Below are 20,773 nucleotides of genomic sequence, written 5' to 3'. Positions count from 1 at the left end.
AGTACTAGGGAAAATGCTAGAATCTATTATAAAGGATATAAATGGATACCTGGATAATCATGATCTGATTGGTAAATCCATGCAGTGCTCAATGGGAAGTCATGTTTCACAAACTCAGTTTTTTTGAGGATGTTACTAACAAAATTGATACAGGAGAGTTGATGAACGTAGTATACTTGGATTTTCAGAAGGCTTTTGATAAAGTTCCCCACAGGAGGTTGATTAGCTGAATAAAAGCACATGGGATAGGAGGCAACATACTGGCATGGGTTAAGGATTGGTGAACAGGCAGAAAACCGAGTAGGAATTAACAGGTCATTCTTGTTTTGACAGGCTGTGATTAATGAAGTACCACAAGAATCAGTATTTGGGCCCCAGATGTTCACAATATGTATCAATGATTTGGATGTGGGGACCAAGTGTAATATTTCCAAGTTCATGGATGATACAAAGCTAGGTGGGCATGTGTGTTGAGGAAGATGTAAAGTGGCTACAGGAAGATTTGGACACACACAGTGAGTGGGCAAGAACATAGCAGTTGGAATGTAATGTGGAAAAATTTGAGGTTATCCACTTTGGTAGAAGGGACAGATGTGCAGAATATTTCCTAAATGGTGATTAGAAAGTGTAGATGTACAAAGGAATTTGGGTGTCCTTGTACATAAGTCACTGAAAGCTAACCTGCAGGTGCAGCAGGCAATAGGAAGGCTAATGGAATGTTCGCCTTTATTGCAAGAGGATTTGAGTACAGGAGTAGTGAAGTATTGCTTCAATTGTATAGAAGCTGTGTTAGACTGCACATGTAGTACTGTGCGCAGTTTTGTCCCCTTACCGCAAAGGATATTATTGCTATAGAGGGACTGCAACAAGGTTCACCAAACTTATTTCGGGGTGGCAGGACTGTCCTATGAAGAGAGATTGGGGAAACTGGGCCTGTATTCTTTATAGAGTTTTGAAGAATGAGAGGTGATCTCATTGAAACCTACAAAATACTTAAAAAGAATAAGCACGGTAGATGCAGGTAAGAAGTTTCCCTTGGTTGGTGAGTCCAGAACCAGGGAACATGATTTCAAAATAAGGGGGAAGACACTTAGGTTTGAGGTGAGGAGAAATTTCTTTACTCAGAGGATTGTAAATCTTTGGAATTCTCTACCCCAGAGGGCCGTGGAAGCTCAGTCATGGAGTATGTTTAAGTTAGAGATTGATAGATTTCTGATTAACAATAACATAAAGGGTTATGCGGATAGTATGGGTAAAAGGTATTGAAGCGTTCGATCAGCCACGACCGTAATGAACGGCAGAGTAGGCTCAACGGTCTGAATGGCCTTCTCCTGTTTCTGCGTTCCTATGTAATTCCAATGCGCTAGTTCCCTGATGATGTCAGTATTATTTTGGTAAAAGCACTCAAGAAATCAGGTACTGGTGGCAGGCATGCCTGTTTTCCATTTGTATTGCAGCTTTGTATAGATGAACAGTTACTCATACTTCAGGGATGCCCGTGACAAGATCCAGTTTGATCAAACTGCAAGTGGTATTATTTCTTGTCGTGGGCCTTTGAAGATAATTCAATTTTGTCATTTCTCGTCTCTCCAGAGCTGCAGAAACTCAACTAGGCCAGCCTCATAAATGCTGCTAGTGCAGGTTGCAGGCTGGGTATTCTGTGCTGAGTGGTTCATCTCACTCCCCAAATTCTTTTCACCACCTACAAGGCACGAACCAGGAGTATGATAGAATATCCTGCTTGCCTCGAAGAGAGCAGCTGCAACCCCAAACTCAGAATGATCCAGGAAAAAAAACAACCTGCTTGATTGGCACACCACTCCCCATCTTAAACATGAATTTTCCCCATCACTGACAAACGTTGGCCACAGTGTGTACCATCTACAGGGTCCACTGCAAGAAGTTGACAAGGTTTCCTAGGCAACACCTTCAAACTGTGATCTCCATCACCTAGAAGGGTAAGTTTAGCAGATACATGGGAACACCACCATCTTCAAGTGCCCCCCCCCGGAGATGCACACCATTTGAACTTGGGCATAAGTTGACGTTTCTTTGCCCTGTCAAAATCCTGGAATTCCTTGCCATACAGTATTGCTTGAGTATGTTAATCACAAGGTCTGCAGTAGTTAAGGTGGAAGGCCCACACCACCACCACCTCATGGAGAATGAGGGATAGACTATAAATGCTGATCTTGCCAGTTATTTCCATATCCCAACAATCAATTTAAAAACTAGCAAAGCCTATAGCCAGACCATTACATTTGGAATCAGCACTCTGAAATTTTGTGGGATCAGTTTCAAAGCTTCAGCACCTACAGAGCCAGTTCAAGCACTAGTAGTTGTGCAATAATACATTTTCTGTAATTAAAACTTTGTGCTTAGCTTAGGAATTACTTGAATGGATGTGATTGGAAATTTTTCGGTCTTTTGGAATATTACATAGAAGTCAAATACATGTTTATCTGAATGGATTATAGTTCCAGAAGTAACTTAAGAACGGAATGCTTTCCTCCCTCCAGTGTCTCGCCAACAAAACTGTTCCCCAGTCACTGGTGTTTGTTCTCTCACTACTGCTATAACATTTCACTACTGGGTATTGTGAAAACTTGGCAGTTATTTAGAAAAAATTACATGGGATTTGATGTACTAAGTTCCTGTTGTACAGTGTCTTTGATTAATGAGCTTTAGCATTAGTTTGGCATCATGTTGCTACTTGAGCTTTGCCCTTATGCCCTGAAAGCAAAGTCAGAGTTCATCTGTTTTACAACCTTGTATTGGGTTACAAACAAACTTTTCTTTTGTTTGTTGTAGATAAAAATACAAAAAGGTAAATGGTTTAAAAATGCTTAATTTTATGTTGCAATTTGGGCCATGTTCTTTGTGCAATTAAAGTCACATGATTTGGAGATAACTATTTTCTTTGTGAACTTGGTGTCAAATTCCCTTTCAAAATAGCTAGTTACTTTGCAAGATAGACTGTTGGTAAATGTTGACAAGGATTTTGGAGGAAACAATATGCCAAGCAGTTCTAAGCGCTCCATATTAGGAAATAATATAGTAGACCTATTAGAATAATAGTGGGAATGATAAATGGCACAAGTTACAACTATTTTCATTGCAACAGTGATGTTAATTGGGGTAATGTAGAAAATTTCGAGATTTAAGTTTTGAGAGGGTAAATTGTTTTCACTTGCTGAAATTGAGAATGAAGGGAGAAATTAGTTTTTTAAAATTAAAACTTTGTTACAGACTATTGAGGTAGGAACTAGAACATGATTTTAAAAAGAATAAATATTTGAAAAGGAAATATGAGATTAGAATAGATAATTCCAGTAAAAGGGTTGGAAGGCAGTATCCTGAGAGGTTTTCAATCCTTCCATGTTTAAATGCAAGTGACATCATGGTATGTTAACCTACCTGAAAAATGCTATTTCTTTTACAATGGAGGAGGCATTTTGTACAGATTGATTTTAATATTGGTGCTATTGTATGCGAAGTTACAATTTAAGGTGTGGTTTTATTCTCTGGGTTTCCCTTGTTGGTATTCACCCAGTTAGGCAGTGATGCTCGTGTCAAGATCTTCAGAAATGTTGTTGACAGTGTGACAACTAGAAGACTGTGGGTTATAGAAATACTACTGGTTAAGCTTGTTCCTGAAGACTGGCTAGAGGAAAAGGTTTACCATTTACTTAACTTCACAAGATAGGTACAGATGAAGAGGGCTCTTTCGCCTATTTAATCTTGATTTTTCAGAATAACAGCACTACCATCTTTGTATTGCAGCAGCCAGCAGTTTCTCAAAGGTCCTGTGACTTGGGATCAGCCCCTCTTTGAAGCAAATGGTTCCAACTGTTGATTTGTTTTGCATTGCTGAGAAACTTGTCGTGAAGGCAGTATGGTCGCAGAAGAAAAATCCATTCTCTGAACAATTACCTGCATTCTATCAGTTTGATTTGATGTTTGCTGTTGTTTGGAAAACCAATAGACAATGATGTCTGAAATGAAAGCCAAATGCTGGAAGGCCCAGCAGTTCTGGCAGTGTTTTGTGATTTCATTTCATATTTTCAGCATCCACAATATTGTTCCTAGGTAGACCATGATGTCTCCTTGATATTATTGAGACCTAAATTGTTAGAAAGAAATTCATATTGTGCTTTTTGTGTCCACAAAGCACTTGAGCTGGTGAGTGACTTCTAAGATTTGGTCACTGTTTTTAGATATTTTTGGTGTGATTGACTGCTGTAAATCCACCTCCATTGGAAAACAGATTTTCTCACTGTGGAAACGGAGAAACATCACCTCCATAGTATGGTGTTGTTGAATAGAAATTGCTAAGCAGCCATAGGAGTGACTATGGTGACACTATTTTAGCTGCATGCTGTGGTATTAGTCGAAAAGGACTTAATGCACAATGCAGCTAAATGCAGTTCATGTGTATATTAACGTTACTAGCATCTGTGCAAAACTTTGCAAACTTTCCTCTTGCACCAAAGTTTAAAATTGTGCCATGAATTCATGAGACACAGTGTGCCTTCATGCAGCTTCTAAGATTTCGTCCTACAGTTTGTGCAGACCTTATCACAGTGATTGCTGAGAATGTTCACTCGCACAAGACAGATCAGAGCTGCCCAGTCTCCTTCCAGTACACCGTTGCGTGCTGCTTGCCATTTCCCATAACATGCCATAACAGCTGGAGCTGCTGAGATTTTTTTTCTGGCCTGGAGCAGTTGGTCCAATTGGTTGACTTGACCACACTAACTTCCATCTTCACTTATTTGCTGATGTTTCTATGGTGCTAAAACTGGCATTTTTCTCCATGGTGCACAGAATTTTAGCAGATAACCAGGGTCATAAAGTGCATGCATTGATTTTTTTTAAAAAAGCACATTCTGCTTTTATCTTAATAAGTTAACCAAGGACAGGACAAAAGGTTAAACGCACACCTATGTACATCATGTGAATATTGAAATGCCTGGTGACTGTATATTTCTCATTTTTTAATTATTACTAAAATGCAATTAGCCACATCTGGATTCCTATTCAGTCACATAAAGTTAGTGGCTAATGTATTATTGGGTAAAATAACTTTGGCACAAATGAAATGCAGTACATAAAAACTTAACCCCTTGACCTTTCCCTCCACCCTCTTCCCCCTGTAAGCAATGCATTTTGAATTTTTAACATGATGTGGTCTTAATTTTTTTCCCAGTAGTTTTTGAGTTTTTATATTGTAGATTGGGCATTAAAATGCATTGTGTTCTGCTTTCTTGGCCTTAGATTTAAAGAACACAGGCTAGCTGCTGTTCTGACGAGTGTGATTGTGTAGACTATTGATATGTTGTCAAGATGTCAGTAGTGTCACGACTCACTGGGGATAATGCACTGCAATCTCAAACCCCACTGCTCCCCAGACCGTGAAAAAAAGTTTGATCAACCCACCTAATTGTTTAATTTAGGTTAACAGAAAATGCTCATCAGGTTTGTAAACTTAAGTAAATAACTATTGAACAAATTGTCTTTAACCAGTCGCGAAGAAAAGAAATATGAACTGCTAATTTCTAACTCTATAACCTAAATTTTACCCCTTCCTAAATCCCTATACACACACATAGAAGACACAAGGTACACAAAAACATGGATTTTAAGGGTGGGATAAAATAGTTGAATAGGACCAATTCTGGAGTACAGGATTCGATGGGTTGATTTTGATCGATGTCTCCCAAATTCCTTTCAGTTCTTGTTGCTGACATGAGGTGATCTTCCAGCATTTTCAGTCTGTAGTTGACTAGTTGAGCACTTACCTTTCAACATCTCTAATTGTGACTTTCCTCTTTACTTCTTGGTCGGGGTTTTCAGAGAGAGAGCAGGTTATAAAGATATGAGGAGAAATGCAAGCTATCTATTATTGTAGAACAACTGGAGTCTTACACACACAGGACCAAGAGGTTTTACATCTTTTCCTCTTCAGGCTAGGAGCTATTCTGCTGCACGGCTCTCACACAAACCCGAGTCACCTGGTCAGGAGCCAATTAAAACATTGTTGTCAGGCAATTCCCCATTAGACCAGACTCCTCCTCGGCCCCATCCTGTCTTTCAGGGCACACTGTGTTCTAGGACAGCAACATTGTAAATATCCCTCACACTGTTCTAGTAGACATGTCCTTCAAACTGCAGTCATTGTAATTTTAATCCACAGTCCAGCAGAGATGAGTGTTTGTTTCTTTACAGCAGAGAGATAATTGTGGCACAAGATATCTAGTTGGCTACTTTGTGATCACTGTGGATTATGGGCACCAGGAGAGCAGGAGACTAGAAAACCTAAAACGTACTTTATGCTGAACAATGAGAAGGTTGTTCTTTTTAGATATCTAAGGGCTTGTTCGCTATTTTCAGCCACTGGGTCTGTACAGATCTTTTAAAAGGCATTGTTCAGTTGGATTGGGTGTGGCAATTCTATAATATGGCATTAGTAAAACAACAGCTGTATGTGTAATTTTTTAGCAGTTTTTTTCATTGGCGATTACATATATGTTACAATTGAATGAGACTGCCAAGATAGTTGTTTCAGTTGAGAAGACTAACTGTGTCAGTTGGGTGGGGCCGATGTTTAGTTTCACAAGAACTTGCATCTCTACCTTTGCACTCAACAATTTATGCTCCACTATCATCAATAGGGATAAAAGTTCCCAAGAATGGGGTGTGATGAGATTAGGCAACTTCACTAATGTGAACATTTCACTCAGCCAGCAGCAGTCCCAAATTGGCTTACTACTTTCTTCCTGCTTTTCATTGCAAATCAGGTACAATTTGGGGTTGTTTTGGCTGGATAGGACCATGGATCTGCAATTTGCAGCCTTGCATGTTTCTTGTGAAAGATAAAAACTAGCCTTTGATTATGCATAATATTAGTCTTTCAACTCTGCACACAAGTTTTAAAGTTTTCAGTGTCATTTATGTTCGCCTGAGAATACGCAGCCCATGCCCATGCAGTTGCATCTTGTTGATGCTGTGGCACTCCTTCCTGTATGTTTTGTGTTCTGAACATAACTGCACTAATTGTTCTGTATGTGGTCAGTAGAAGAGTAGAAAACTGAAGACATTGGTATTAGGATGTGACACAACAATTGTAGCATTTTCTCACCCTTTCTTTGGCGTGAGGTTCATATCTTAACAACTCCAAAAGATATGACCAGGTTGAATTGGCTTACAACGCAGGTGAATCGTTGCTGTATTGTGAAGATTTTCAATTCTCAGAGGCATTTGTCAAATCTAGGCATGACAAATGGTTGTGTGTCAGGCTGAAAGAACCTGATAGCCTCTACATTTGAACAGTTAGGCTGCATTGGTCACTGTTAATTAAATTCCTCTGTTTCTCCTTCCCTGCCACAACCAACAAAGAGGCATTAATTGACAAATAACAAAAATAATTATCTGGTAACTACAAAAGTATTCTCAAATGATTTTGCATTCATTGATCACAGGCAAGATTTCAAATGGCTGCCTAGTTTAAAATGCTTTTGCTTTTTGTCTGGGAGTTGTACATGAAAATTTTGAAAACCTAATTTGCAAAATTTAGTTTTGTTGTTTGGTCAAACTTCAGTTTTAATTTAGTTTTGTACTTTTTCATCCGTCGCTAATAGAAGAAAAAGTGAGTTTGAAGCAAAGGCAAATTTTCTCTCCATCCTGGTATCTCTCCCACGGGACTTGCTATTTATGAATGAGCATGGCATTGGCAGGCTTTCAAGCAACTGGGCATTATTACCATAGCCCATCCAGTGACCCCATAGATTTATGGAGCAGGATGAGCAGTGTATAATACTGAGCAATGTGAAATAAAGTTGCACTCTCTCTCTCTCTCTCTCTCTCTCTCTCTGTTATCCACACAGATGCTGACTAATCTTTTTTATTTTATCCAACATTTATAAATTTTTGCTCCTCCCCCTTCTGGTCCCCCTCCCCCCAATCAAAACCCCACAGTATGCACTCAGTGCTAGTTAAAGTTCTTATACTTCTACTACAGTTGAAATTAGCTCACACCATACTGGACAGAAATCAAATGTGGGACCTTCTGGTTTGTATGCTGGCACAGCCAACGAAGCCCACAACCTGTGAATGAATAAAAAAAAGTATAGCTTTGCAAAAGAAATGTTGAAACGTGAGGTGCAGCAGTTGCATTTTGAAGAGAGCATCATGCCCTATTTTATGCTACATTCCCTGATTTTGTTAATTTATTTTATTTCTTTTGTAACAAAAGAGTTATGTTCTCTTGGTGCAGTAAATACAAGTATGCAGGATTTTGGAGGATCAGCTTTGAGTAGAGAATAAATTTAATTTGACAGTATTGGAGAGAATTTTTTGATAATTTGGCAGTATGTGAACCATTGAACTAATTTCAAATGCTGTTATTATAGTTTGAATGGGTTGGAATTTGAAATTAAAATAGAACGTGCTAGAGAAATACCAATTTAAATCACGTTCACATCTGAAAGATTAACATTGCAGGTGGGATCTTCCATAAAATGACCACAGTCCTACTTGAAATATTTACCACCCACAGTAGTTGAGATAACAAGATTGAAAGAGTCACTGAGACCAACTGAGGAAGAGTGCAGTTGCTTTTAATAATTATTCGAGTATCATGACAGACGTGTTAATTAATTTCCCTGAATGTTACTCAATCCAGGGTGGGGGGAGCTCACTACCAAATGTAAATGAGGCAAATAGCACAGATGCCTCGAAAGGGAAGGTAAATAAGCAGAAAGTAATGGAAGGGTATGTTGATGAAGTGTGAAAGGTGAGAGGAGACTGTGTGTGGACCTTAAATAGCATGGATGTGTTGGTTTGAATAGATTGTTTTTTGTGCTGTAAATACTATGCATGAAAATTGCCTGTGATTTCATAAACTTAAAATATGGCAGAATATTCAATTTGGGCTTTATGGTATGCATGTATGAAATTGATTGGAATTTGGGCATGGCATACTTAAATATTTTTCTTTTAGAATGCTATTAGCAAATTTGATTTTTAAAATTGCAGCATTCCAGACTTAATCTCACTTATTAGCTCCCACACTCTTGCCTTCAAGGCTGATGTCTCAAAGGAGTTTTAAATTTCTCTTAACTTTTTTGTTCTAATTATTGGGCGGCTTTTGCACCAGAGAATTCCTTCTGTCAGTTTTTAGTACAGACTTTATGGACTAGCCTGTAACTTTTGAATTAAGAACCTGTAAATAACTTGACTAAGATAAACTCGTTCTCTCTACATGTACCTTGCTGCAGATTGTCTTCCTTTCCGCACCCTGACATAAAGTTCATTTGAGATGATGTAATCCATTTAAAATGTATTTTTACTAAACATTTAATGTCATTGCTCAGGCTCTGAAAGTGCAAGCCATGAATAGTTTTTACAGAAATTACTTTTGCATTTTTTTTTGTTAACTCGATAAACTGGATGGCATTAAATTGAAAGTGATGTCCTTTTTCATATGCATGCTATAGAAAATGCTAACTATGGGTTTCAGTGACAACTACAATACCACCAATACAAACATCGAAGATTTACGACAAATTAAGGTGGTTGCTGATGTAATGACCTCCATTGGAAGTTTTCTGGGTTGGGTAATGTCATATTTGCATCATTGTCAGCAGCTGTTGTTTCATTAATCTTGCTTTATGCTTGTGGACAAAATTCATAATTTTTCTTTGTCCTCATAAAATGAATTTAGCTTTGTTTGCGAATGGGAGAGGAACCTCGAGAGTGATATTTAGCTCACTGGTGCATGTTTAACACAATGCACCAAAGTCATTCATTGGAGGCAGTCAAAATTCCTGAAACTTAAATGAGTCACAACCTTTAAATGAATATTCTCATTAATTTGCATATGTCAAACTGTGTTCTGATTCAAGATTAACCTACTAATATGGCAATGGTCCTTTGTGCTGAAAGGCTCACTTAAAGTTAAAGGACCAACCAGTGAGTAAGAAAAATGGGCACTAGTTTGGGCACCGTTTCTAGCTCAAGTTCCAAATTTGTTGTTGCATGTTGGCGTTAACGTTATACCACGGTTTTTCTATATAAAAGTTAAGGGGAATATTTATTCTCTTCAGTGTTGACCTGTGGGAAGCTGGTTTTGAGAAGTTATCAAGCACAACTAGTCTCAGTTTGCATTATTGATTGAAATGGCGGTCACTTGTCTTAATCTGCTTCTTGTGGATCTCTGTAATCCCTCCAACATCATCCTTCCTATTTGTTTCCCCCACCCTCTCACATTCCAATACATGATTGTGTTTAAATAGTTGCTGTTGCCAATACAAAAAGATTAAAATTGAACCTCATATTTAAAAAAGTGGTCTGATATCCTTCATTAAAACGCAGGATGGAAAAGTTCAACTTTGGTCTTAATATCGGAAATATTTGAGATGTTATTTAATTGATTAAAATTATTAAAACCTGAGTATTCATCTTGGGGTTTCAAAATACTTTAATGATTTGACATTGAGATTGGCTCGATCTGATTGATGACATTGTCTGGCATTACTAAAGTTCAGAACCTGGGTGGGAAGTTATTTTAAGCCTTCAGTGGAAGCACTGAGGCAGATCTCAGTTCAATGTTGGGTGCTTCAATGTAATCAGCTGCCTCCTATGTTCATCTTTGCATCCAAGTTTCTTTAGGATATGAAAGGGATGATAGTATCTCAATGCAGAAGGATTTTTGACCCTGTTGTGTGTGAAGTGTCATGTATGTAAACAAAATGGCAGAGAGCCTATGATCAAAAATGGCAGAGTGCCTGTAATTGCATGCATGTAAGTTCCAGATCTGATTTTCTGTTCAGTCTAATAAATATCTGGAAGTAAATCAGTATACCAGATTTTGCCGTTTTCATGACAGTGAAATTCAGTGATTACTCTCCTGTAACCCACAACAACTTGGAGTCCTGCACATCTAGTTAAATGTGGAAATCCAGAAATTGCTGTCAGTGGTTTAACGCTTCCTCATAGAGTATTTTCTTGAAGTTCCCCAAAGTGCAGTCAAATGAAAATCACCAGATTGGTAAGAACTAGCATTTTTAAGCTCTTAGCTTTGGTGTAAAAAACCTTTTGAAAAAGTTTTTAACCTTTTTTGAAAGAGGTGTGACTGGGTTTTTACTGATGTACTAAATTCATAATTACTCCTGAAAAATTTCTTTGGCCCTGAATAGCTAAATTTATATTTGTGGAATATCAGATTTTTCCATAATAAATTCCATGGGTTATAACTTTCAAGATTTGATCTTTCAGCACTTATTCTAATCTCATGTGCATGTTTCAAAAATTATTTATTTTGCTCACTTTTTCTGTCACTTTTTGTTGAATTTTAATTCGCCCATTTTGCTTCCTTGTTTGTGTGCTTCAATGTGATTAGCTGACTGCTTATCTTGCTTGATGACATCACCATTGCTTAAAACCCAGAGATCCCCTTATCTTGGCACCAGGTTCAAATTGATGTTGGGAAAGACTAAGATAAAAGCAAAAAACTGTGGATGCTGGAAATCCAAAACAAAAATAAAAATACCTGGAAAACCTCAGCAGGTCTGGCAGTATCTGCGGAGAGGAACACAGTTAACGTTTCGAGTCTGTATGACTCTTCAACAGAACTAAGTAAAAATAGAAAAGATGTTAAATATAAGCTGGTTTAAGGGGGAGGGTGGTACAGGTAAAGCTGGATGGAGGTGGAGATAGCCAAAAGATGTCATAGACAAAAGGACAAAGAGGTGTTGAAGGTGGTGATATTGTCTGAGGAATGTGCTAATTAAGGGTAGAAAGCAGGACAAGCAAGGTACAGATAGCCCTATTGGGGGTGGGGTGGGCTGAAGGGAAGGAATTGAAATAGGCTAAAAGGTAGAGATAAAACAATGGATGGAATTACATTTAAAAATAATGGGAATAGGTGGAAAAGAAAAACGTATATAAATCATTGTGAAAAAAATAGGGGGGATCGGAAAGGGGGTGGGGATGGAGGAGAAAGTTCATGATAACCCCAGCATGATGCCACCACCGAACACATCTTCCCTTCACCCCCTCTGGCGGCATTCCGTGACACCCTGGTCCACTCCTCCATCACTCCCTATATCTCAACACCTTCCCATGGCACCTTCCCATGCAACCACAGAAGGTGTAACACCTGCCCCTTAACTTCCCCTCTCCTCACTGTCCAAGGGCCCAAACACTCCTTTCAAGTGAAGCAGCATTTCACTTGCACTTCCCTCAATTTAGTCTACTGCATTCGTCGCTCCCAATGCTGTTTCCTCTGCATTGGAGAGACCAAATGCAGACTGGGTGACTGCTTTGCAGAACACCTTCGGTCTGTCCACAAGCATGACCCAGACCTCCCTGTCGCTTGCCATTTCAACACTCCACCCTGCTCTCGTGCCCACATGTCCATCCTTGGCCTGTTGCATTGTTCCAGTGAAGCTCAACGCAAACTGGAGGAACAGCACCTCATCTTCCGACTAGGCACTTATCAGCCTTCCGGACTGAATATTGAGTTAACAATTTTAGATCATGAGCTCTCTCCTCCATCCCCACCCCCTTTCCGATTCTCCCCCCCCCCCCCCCCCCCCCCCCCCCCCCCCCCGCCCCCAACCCCCCACCCCACCTTTTTTTCCCAATAATTTATATAGATTTTTCTTTTCCACCTATTTCATTTATTTTTAAATGTATTTCCATCCATTGTTTTATCTCTACCTTTTAGCCTATTTCGCTCCATTCCTTTCAGCGCCCCCCCCCCCCTCCACTAGGGCTATCTGTATCTTACTTGTCCTGCTTTCTACCCTTAATTAGCACATTCATTTGATAATATCATCACTTTCAACACCTCTTTGTCATTTTGTCTATGACATCTTTTGCCTATCTCCACCTATCACTGGCCCTCTATCCAGCTCTACCTGTCCCACCCACCCCCCCACCCCCTAAACCAGCTTATATTTCACCTCTTTTCTATTTTTACTTCGTTCTGTTGAAGAGTCACACGGACTCGAAACGTTAACTGTATTCCTCTTTGCAGATGCTGCCAGACCTGCTGAGTTTTTCCAGGTGTTTTTATTTTTGTTTTGGGAAAGACTATACTCCCACCACAGAGATGCTAGATCTTTGAGGTCAGCTGTGAGTGTTGGTACTTCGCTGCTGACTATGAAATCCGGCCACTCAGCTGAGGGCTTTTTTGGGCAGGACAGGAAAGCAAGGAGGAGGGAAGACAGAAAATAATTAAAAGTAGATTTTTAGATGTCTCACTATCAGATATCAGCTTGATAAATGTGCATGCTTGTTTGATCAGCCTTTACAAAAGCCTGGAATGAAATGAACTTGAATTTATACCGCAACTTTCATGACTTACAGTCAGTGAAGTACATTTGAAGCGTTGTAACTATTGTAATGTAGGAAACACAGAACTCAGTTTTTTGCAAAACAAGGTCCAACACAACAATGAGATAATGACCAAATAGGCTGTATTCTAGTGATGTTAATTAGTTAAGACATAGGGAAGAGCTGCCCTATTCTTGGAATAGTGCCATGGGATCTTCTGCATCCACTCAAAGGGGCAGACAGAGCCTTGGTTTAATGTCTCATCAAAAAGACTACACCTTTGACAATGCAGTACACCCTTGCAGACTTACACTCTAGTGCAGTATCTTGTATTTTAGTCTGTGGAGTGGGACAAGGACACAAGAAGTGGGAAAAGGAGCAGACCATATGGTCTGTGGAGCCTCTTCCATCATTCAATACGATCATGCCAGACCTTGGGCTTCAACTCCACTTCCTGCCCGCTCCCAATATCCCTTAATTCCCCGAGAGACCAAAAATCTGCCTATCCCAGCCTTCAATATATTCAACAACAGATCATCCATAACCCTCTGGGATAGAGAATTCTAAAGATTCACAACCCTTCGAGTGAAGCAATTCCTCCTCATCTCAGTCCTAAATCATCGGCCTCTTATTCTGTAACTCTGGCCTCATGTTTTTGATTCCCCAACTAGTGAAAACAGTCTCAGCGTCAACCCTATCAAGTCCCCTCAGAATCTGAAACAAAAACAAAAATAACTGGAAAAACTCAGCAGGCCTAACAGTATCTGCAGAGAGGAATACAGTTAATGTTGCGAGTCCATATGACTTCATCAGAACTAAGAAATATAGAAATGAGCTGAAATATAAGCTGGTTGAGGGGGTGGGACAGGTAGAGCTGGATAGAGGGCCAGCGGTAGGTGGAGGCAAAGAAGAGATTACCAAAGATGTGGTAGATATAAGATCAAAGGGGTGTTGATGGTGGTGATATTAGCTAAGGAATGTGCTAATGATGACATTAAGGGTAGAAAGGACGAGCAAGTGACAGCCCTAGTGGGGGTGGGGTGGGGGGAAGGGAAGGAATAGGCTAAAAGGTAGAGATAAAACATGGATGGAAATACATTTAAAAATAATGGAAATAGTTGAGGAAAGAAAAATATATATTTTTTAAAAATTATAAATTATTGGAAAAAGGGGGATCAGAAAGTGGGTGGGGATGGAGGAGACAGTTCATGATCTGAAGTTGTTGAACTCAATCTTAAACCAAGCAGGCTGTAAAGTGCCTAGTTGGAAGATGAGGTGCTGTTCTTCTAGTTTGCGTTGAGCTTCACTGGAACAATGCAGCAGGCCAAGGACGGACATATGGGTATGAGAGCAGGGTGGTGTGTTGAAATGGCAAGCGACAGGGAGGTCTGGGTCATGCTTGTGGACAGACTGAAGGTGTTCTGCAAAGCAGTCACCCAGTCTGTGTTTGGTCTCTCCAATGTAGAGGAGACCGCATTGGGAGCAGCAAATACAGTAGACTAAATTGAGGGAAGTGCAAGTGAAATGCTGCTTCACTTGAAAGGAGTGTTTGGGCCCTTGGGAGGTGAGGAGAGGGGAAGTTAAGGGGCAGGTGTTGCACCTTCTGTGGTTGCATGGGAAGGTGCTGTGGGAGGGTGTTGGGATATACGGGGTGATGGAGGAGTGGACCAGGGTGTCACGGAATGCGGGGGGCGAGGGGGTGGGGAGTAGGTTGGTGTTGAAGAGAAGATGTGTTCCCACCACCAAACACATCTTCCCTAGGTAGACATTTGTCAGAAATCACTTTGGCCATGATCTCCCAGATCAGAAAGGAATGCCTGCCTTTTCAGTTGTTTACCCATTTACGAAGGGAAATAGACTGTGTATATGGATACTTGGTAACAAAAGACATCAGGAAGTGTCACAGCAAACAGTAAATGTGAGCAGGAAACCTGTGGCAGTTGTAGTTGTGTGCTCTTCTTTGTTTCTCATTATTGTGACATGGCAGATGATGTGTGCGAGGCAGACCAAATCCAGGAGAGAAACTTGGTTGTGCTATCACAATGGTTTTGCAATTTGTATTTATTATGAGAAGATATGTGCACTGAATTCGGAAGTAATAAGTTCACCAAGCCCTTTAGAGATTTTTTAAAAATTAATTAAAATATTTTTTAACAAAATAAAAGATGTCAAGCACCAACCTAAAACAACAATTACTACAACTGTAATAACTCCTAAAATTTCTAATTAACCTGACCCCCAGTTCTGCTCCCTTTTTAAAGCAATGGTCCACAATAGATTTTAGATTTAAAACAAAATCAAGAAGTTGACATAATATCCTGGACAGTGGAATTCCAAATGACTTTTCTCTAGCTTCAGTTTCATTAGATGACAGACTTATGCACAAATGCTGGAGCTTCGTTAAGGCTATTTCACTCACTTCTGTTAGATCTTACATGGCCTTCTGAGACACAACCTTTCATTCTCCTTTTATATATGTTTCTCTCTCTTTAGTATGTAAATTCTATTGTCCCATATGTCTTTGAAACAGTATCTTCTTCATAATATAAAAACTTTCATGTTGCCAATATATATTGTCAGTAATCTTTGGGGGAAAAGATTCCTTAGCCTTGCTTACCTGGCTAGTTGTAAACAGACTAAGATCCCTTTGAAATCCAAATATCCCTTTGTTTATCTAAAAATGCAAATTCCCTTTGCATCTTACATGCTAAGCCAGCATCCATGTTTATTTGTTAGCATGTCAAGCGCCTAGCTTCTTTTGATGATTTAAAGCTTGCAGCCTGCTTGACCACTAAATGTAATTCAATCACACAGACCCAACTATACTTACACCCCATAAATCAACTTCACAATAAACCAGAAAAATATTATGAAAAAATGTTTGTTTCATGACGCGTTTATGGTTGTGCATAAGAAATATGAGATGAATTTATCTGCGCAGATGAGTTTGCCTTTGGTAAATGGAAGCTGCACGGCATGTCTGAATTGTTTTGTTTCAATTTTTAATGTTAAGCAAATTCAGTACACAGTTTTCCAATTTGTACTTGATTCCAGTTTTTTTGCTGTGCAACCTTGTTAATCTCAACCAGATTACATTGACAACAGAAAAAATTTGGAGGTTCATTAACTCCTAGTTTCAATCAGAGTGAGGTGAGGGATAGAATATTGAAGAATTGCAGGAAGGTGAAAAACAAAAATTTTACAGCAGTGATTTTTCAATACAGCAATGAAAAGTCCAAAGTTGCACAATACAAGGTGCCACTAGAGTTAAGAGAGAATGAAAGAGCTCTGTTATATTTTTAACATCCTGGGGAAAATCAAATTTGGGTAGGAGGTAGCGTCATGGGTCTCTTAACACAGATGGGCATTAAATGCATGAGTGAAAAAGAATTGGCTCAATGGCAGAATTGATGTTAATATGATAAAAGAGGGAGTGTGATATTGAATGGCGAAGCAGGCTTGACGTGCCGTATGGTCTTCTGCTCCTATTTCTTAGGTTATTATGGGAGAAAACATTATGCTTTAAAGGCATTTATTTAGAAATGGACATGCAAAAAAGCTGGAAACAGAGCAGGCAACATCCGATTCAGTGGGATAAGGACACAAATGCAGAGAATGTTTTCCAATTTTTAATTGGAATAACTATTTGTTTTGAACTTGATTCGTTTTAGCTACTTTGTGAACAGCGTATTCCTACTTTGTCCCCACTTCACGCTTTAATCTTTTCTGGTGAAACTCATTCTGCTTGAGTTTAAATAGATCTTTTGTTTCCTTTCAGGGAAAATAGATGCTGAGCGTGTGATCAGTAAAAAGATGCAGCTCAAGCAAAAGGCTGAGGTAAGCTTTCCAATACCTTGATTAAAATGATTTCCAACATGATTGTCTTTCTGTTTTTAAATTAACCAGCAAAATTTAATGCAAATATCGATGTCTTTGCTAAACCAGTTGTGTTCAGATGTGCTGTTTCTAGGGTTGGGTAATTCAGTGTTGTTAGACAAAGGGACTTGTTCCTTTCCTGTTGCTCAAAGTGCAGCATTGTATGTGTTGGAAGTTGTTTCAGTTCTTGAAGCAAACCATTTTTAAACAAATGCAGTCATGTACACAAAGTATTTAGATCAGTTTTTGTTGTATTGTTAATAATTATGAGAAGCTGTAAGAACAGTCTGGTGTGAAATAAAACCCAGAAGTGATTATAATGCTGAGATTGTGCACTGGTCGTATACTGGTACCGCAGCTCCGACTTCCAGCCAGGCATTAAAGCTCTGCTATCAGCAATCATGTTGGGGGCTGTGGGTGGCAGTATCTGTATTATCTCTATGTTTTAAATTATCCTCAAGCAGTGTTTAAAAAGTGTCTCTAGATTCAGGGGTCACCCTGAGACTTTGTAAACCCAGTTTGACACAAACCATTGCATTTTACCTCTGTGGCATTAAATAAGTGCTGTGAGAGTACTACCTTCAGGGATTTTTGCATCGCTTCTATCTGGAGTCTGTTTGGACCCTGGTACCACATTTATGGTGCTTCTGTAGGTGAAATGTTAACTTACGCATCGAAATTTTAACTACATGACACATTTGCTGTAATCCACTGGCTCTTTGTACAAATATAAGTGTTGAGCCCAGTGTTTGCTTCACTGTTCTCTGCTTCAGAAGCTCATGTTCATCCATCCTTTGTCATGGCAGCATCCAACAAAGTTGTGATTTTTTTTTTCCATTAAATGGATTGACTTTTTTTATTCTTTCATGGGACCTGAGTGTCGCTGGCAAGGCTGACATTTAATGCCCATCCCTAATTGCCCTTGAGAAGATGGTGGTGAGCTGCCACCTTGAATTGCTGCAGTCCATCTGGTGTAGATATGCCCCCAGTGTTGAATTTCCTGCAGTTCAGAATCTTGACCCGTCAGCCACGAAGGAACGGTGATTTAGTTGCAAGCCAGGATGGTGTGTGGCTGGTGGAGGAACTAGCACAAAGTGGTATTCCAATGCGTCTGCTGCCCTTGTCCTTCTAGGTAGTAGACCTTGCTAGTTTGGAAGGTGCTGTCGAAGGAATCATGGCAGTGCATCTTGTAGATGGTACACTCCTGCCGCCATGTGTCAGGGGTGGAGGCAGTGAATGTTTGGGGTACCAATCAAGCGGCTGCTTTGTCCTGGATGGTGTCGAGCTTCATGAGTGTTGTTGGAGCTGCACTCATCCAGGCAAGTGGAGAGTATCGACTTGTGTTTTGTAGATGATGGACTGGCTTTCAAAAGCCAGGAAGTGAGTTATTTGCCACAAATCTCCTAGCCTCTCGCCTCTTAAAGCTACAGCATTTATATGGCTGGTCTAGGTCAGTTTCTGGACTGTGGTGACCCCCAGGATGTTGATAGTGGGGGAATTCAGCAATGGTAATGCTATTAAGTGTCAAGGGAAAATGTTTAGATTCTCCCGTTGGCATTGGCCATTGCCCACTTGTGTGGTACAAATGTTACTTGCTATTTAATGTTGAGCTTGGTTTTATAGAGTCTAGAGTGACTAATGTTGACTTGCTCAATCCATCACTATAAATATCTTGCATGAAATTTGTATCAAAGAAATGGGCCAGTCGGCCCAATGGGCCTTTGTTGATATTTGTTTATTCTCCGATTTATCTTCTATTTAGTTTGTTTCACCCTCATGATGTATCCTTTCTTCATGTACTTTTCTAAATACATCTATACTATTCACCTCAACCACTCCATGTGGTAGTTATTTCCATATTTTCGCCGTTGAATAAGGACATTGCTCATGAATACTTTTCTGTAAAAATTGTAGCTTAAATGTTTACATTGCAAAAATGGTTACTTTATTGGTTAGATGTTTGTAGCTGGAATGTTAACACTGCCAGGCTTTCTATGCCTTTCTTGTTAACTTTACAGTATGACCAAGGCTGATTGAAATCTGTGATGACATATGATAGTTTTACGGAGAAAAAAAGAGCACTTTTTCAAGCTGGGTAAAGGACGAAAAGGCACTTGCACCTCTTTCAAAATAAGGTCTCTTCTGCTGGAAGTTGACCTTAAAATGACTTGAGACACAAGGAACAGATGTTCTGTTAGAAAATTTCAGTGCTGAAAGGTGTACACAATATTCCCTGACTGTTCAAGGACTGCATAAGAAGTGCTGACAAATGTCTCAGAAGTACAATAGAACTCGGCAACTGTTGCAGAGAAATGTAGAATAAGATGGTACAAGCTGTGGATTTCTGTGATGTCACTGATCAGTGCCAAAGACATAGCTTAGATGCCAGCACTTCTGCAGACTAATGCCAAACTAATTGGACCCTTGGTCCTGCCACTTTCTCCCCCACCTTCCTGTTTCTCATTTTCTCTGTAAAGGTGCTGAACTATGATTATCATTTTCTTCAGCTATGTAGAGTAGAGGTGAATGCACATTGTCAGCTAAGAGACCTGAAAAACATACCAAGTACTGTTCTCGAAAGTAACTTAGTTGTCATGAACTCCAAAATGTGTTCAACTTGGTGCAAAATGGAAATGAACTTCACAAGCTTACTTCTCAGATTTTGGAACTATCCATGCTTCCATTAATGTGCATTGCACTGTGGTTGCATTAAACTTTTATCTAACTGTTGAAGAGACAGCTTAACTGAGTTAATGAGGCTCTCCAAATGCCTGTGCATTCAAATGAAACTGTGGCTTGTTTTTAATCTTGGAATGTATCCTGGGTTGCTGAGGGAAGCTAGGGTGGAGATGGAAGTTCTGAGTGTAATCTTTTCAATCCTGTTTGGATATGGAGATGATTCCAGAGGACTGGATGGTTACAAAAGTTACAGCGCTGTACAAAAAAAGAGAGGGATAACCACAGCCAGTCAGTCTAACATCAGTCAGTGTTGGGAAAACTCCTGGAGATGATTGTCAAGGAAAAAATTAATTCTCACTTGAAGAAACATGTGTTAATAAGAGAAAGCCAGCATGGATTTGTTGAAGGTGTTTGACAAACCCGATTCGGTTCTTTGAAATAACAGAGTATTGATCAAGATAGTGCAGTAAATTGTTATGACGAGATAGATGATGTGCGCCAGGCGGACAAAATCCACAGGGGAAACTTGGCCACGCTTACACAACGGCTTTGCAATTTGTATTTATTACGAGAAGATGTGCACACTGAATTGAGAAGTAATGGGTCCACTAGGACCTTTAGAGATTTAAAAAAAAAATTAAAATATTTATTAACAACAGCAAAGATTTCAAGCACATACACAAGACTACAATTACTTAATACTATAACAAATCCTAAAATTCCTAATTAACCTCACTCTAAATTACACACCCCCTTTAAGGCAACAGTCCAAAATAGATTTTAAATTTAAAAAGCAAGCCAGCAAGTTACCACAGTACCCATTTGACAGTGGAATTCCAAAAGCTCGTTTCCAACTTTAGTTACTGGACACAGCAGA

At 39.5% G+C, this 20,773-nt stretch overlaps 1 protein-coding gene across 1 annotated transcript in view; it reads left to right on the top strand.

The window, feature by feature from the left end:
• Positions 1–20,773, top strand: part of soat1 (sterol O-acyltransferase 1) — a 60,500-nt gene that overhangs the window by 10,774 nt on the left and 28,953 nt on the right. Inside the window, exon 3 of the mRNA XM_041207770.1 lies at positions 17,120–17,178. Coding sequence (XP_041063704.1) covers positions 17,120–17,178 — 59 coding nt within the window. The remainder of the gene's footprint in view (positions 1–17,119; positions 17,179–20,773) is intronic.

The sequence above is a fragment of the Carcharodon carcharias genome, chromosome 16 (assembly GCF_017639515.1).
Source record: "Carcharodon carcharias isolate sCarCar2 chromosome 16, sCarCar2.pri, whole genome shotgun sequence".
Lineage (NCBI taxonomy): Eukaryota > Metazoa > Chordata > Chondrichthyes > Lamniformes > Lamnidae > Carcharodon > Carcharodon carcharias.
This window is presented reverse-complemented; position numbering and strand designations above follow the sequence as displayed.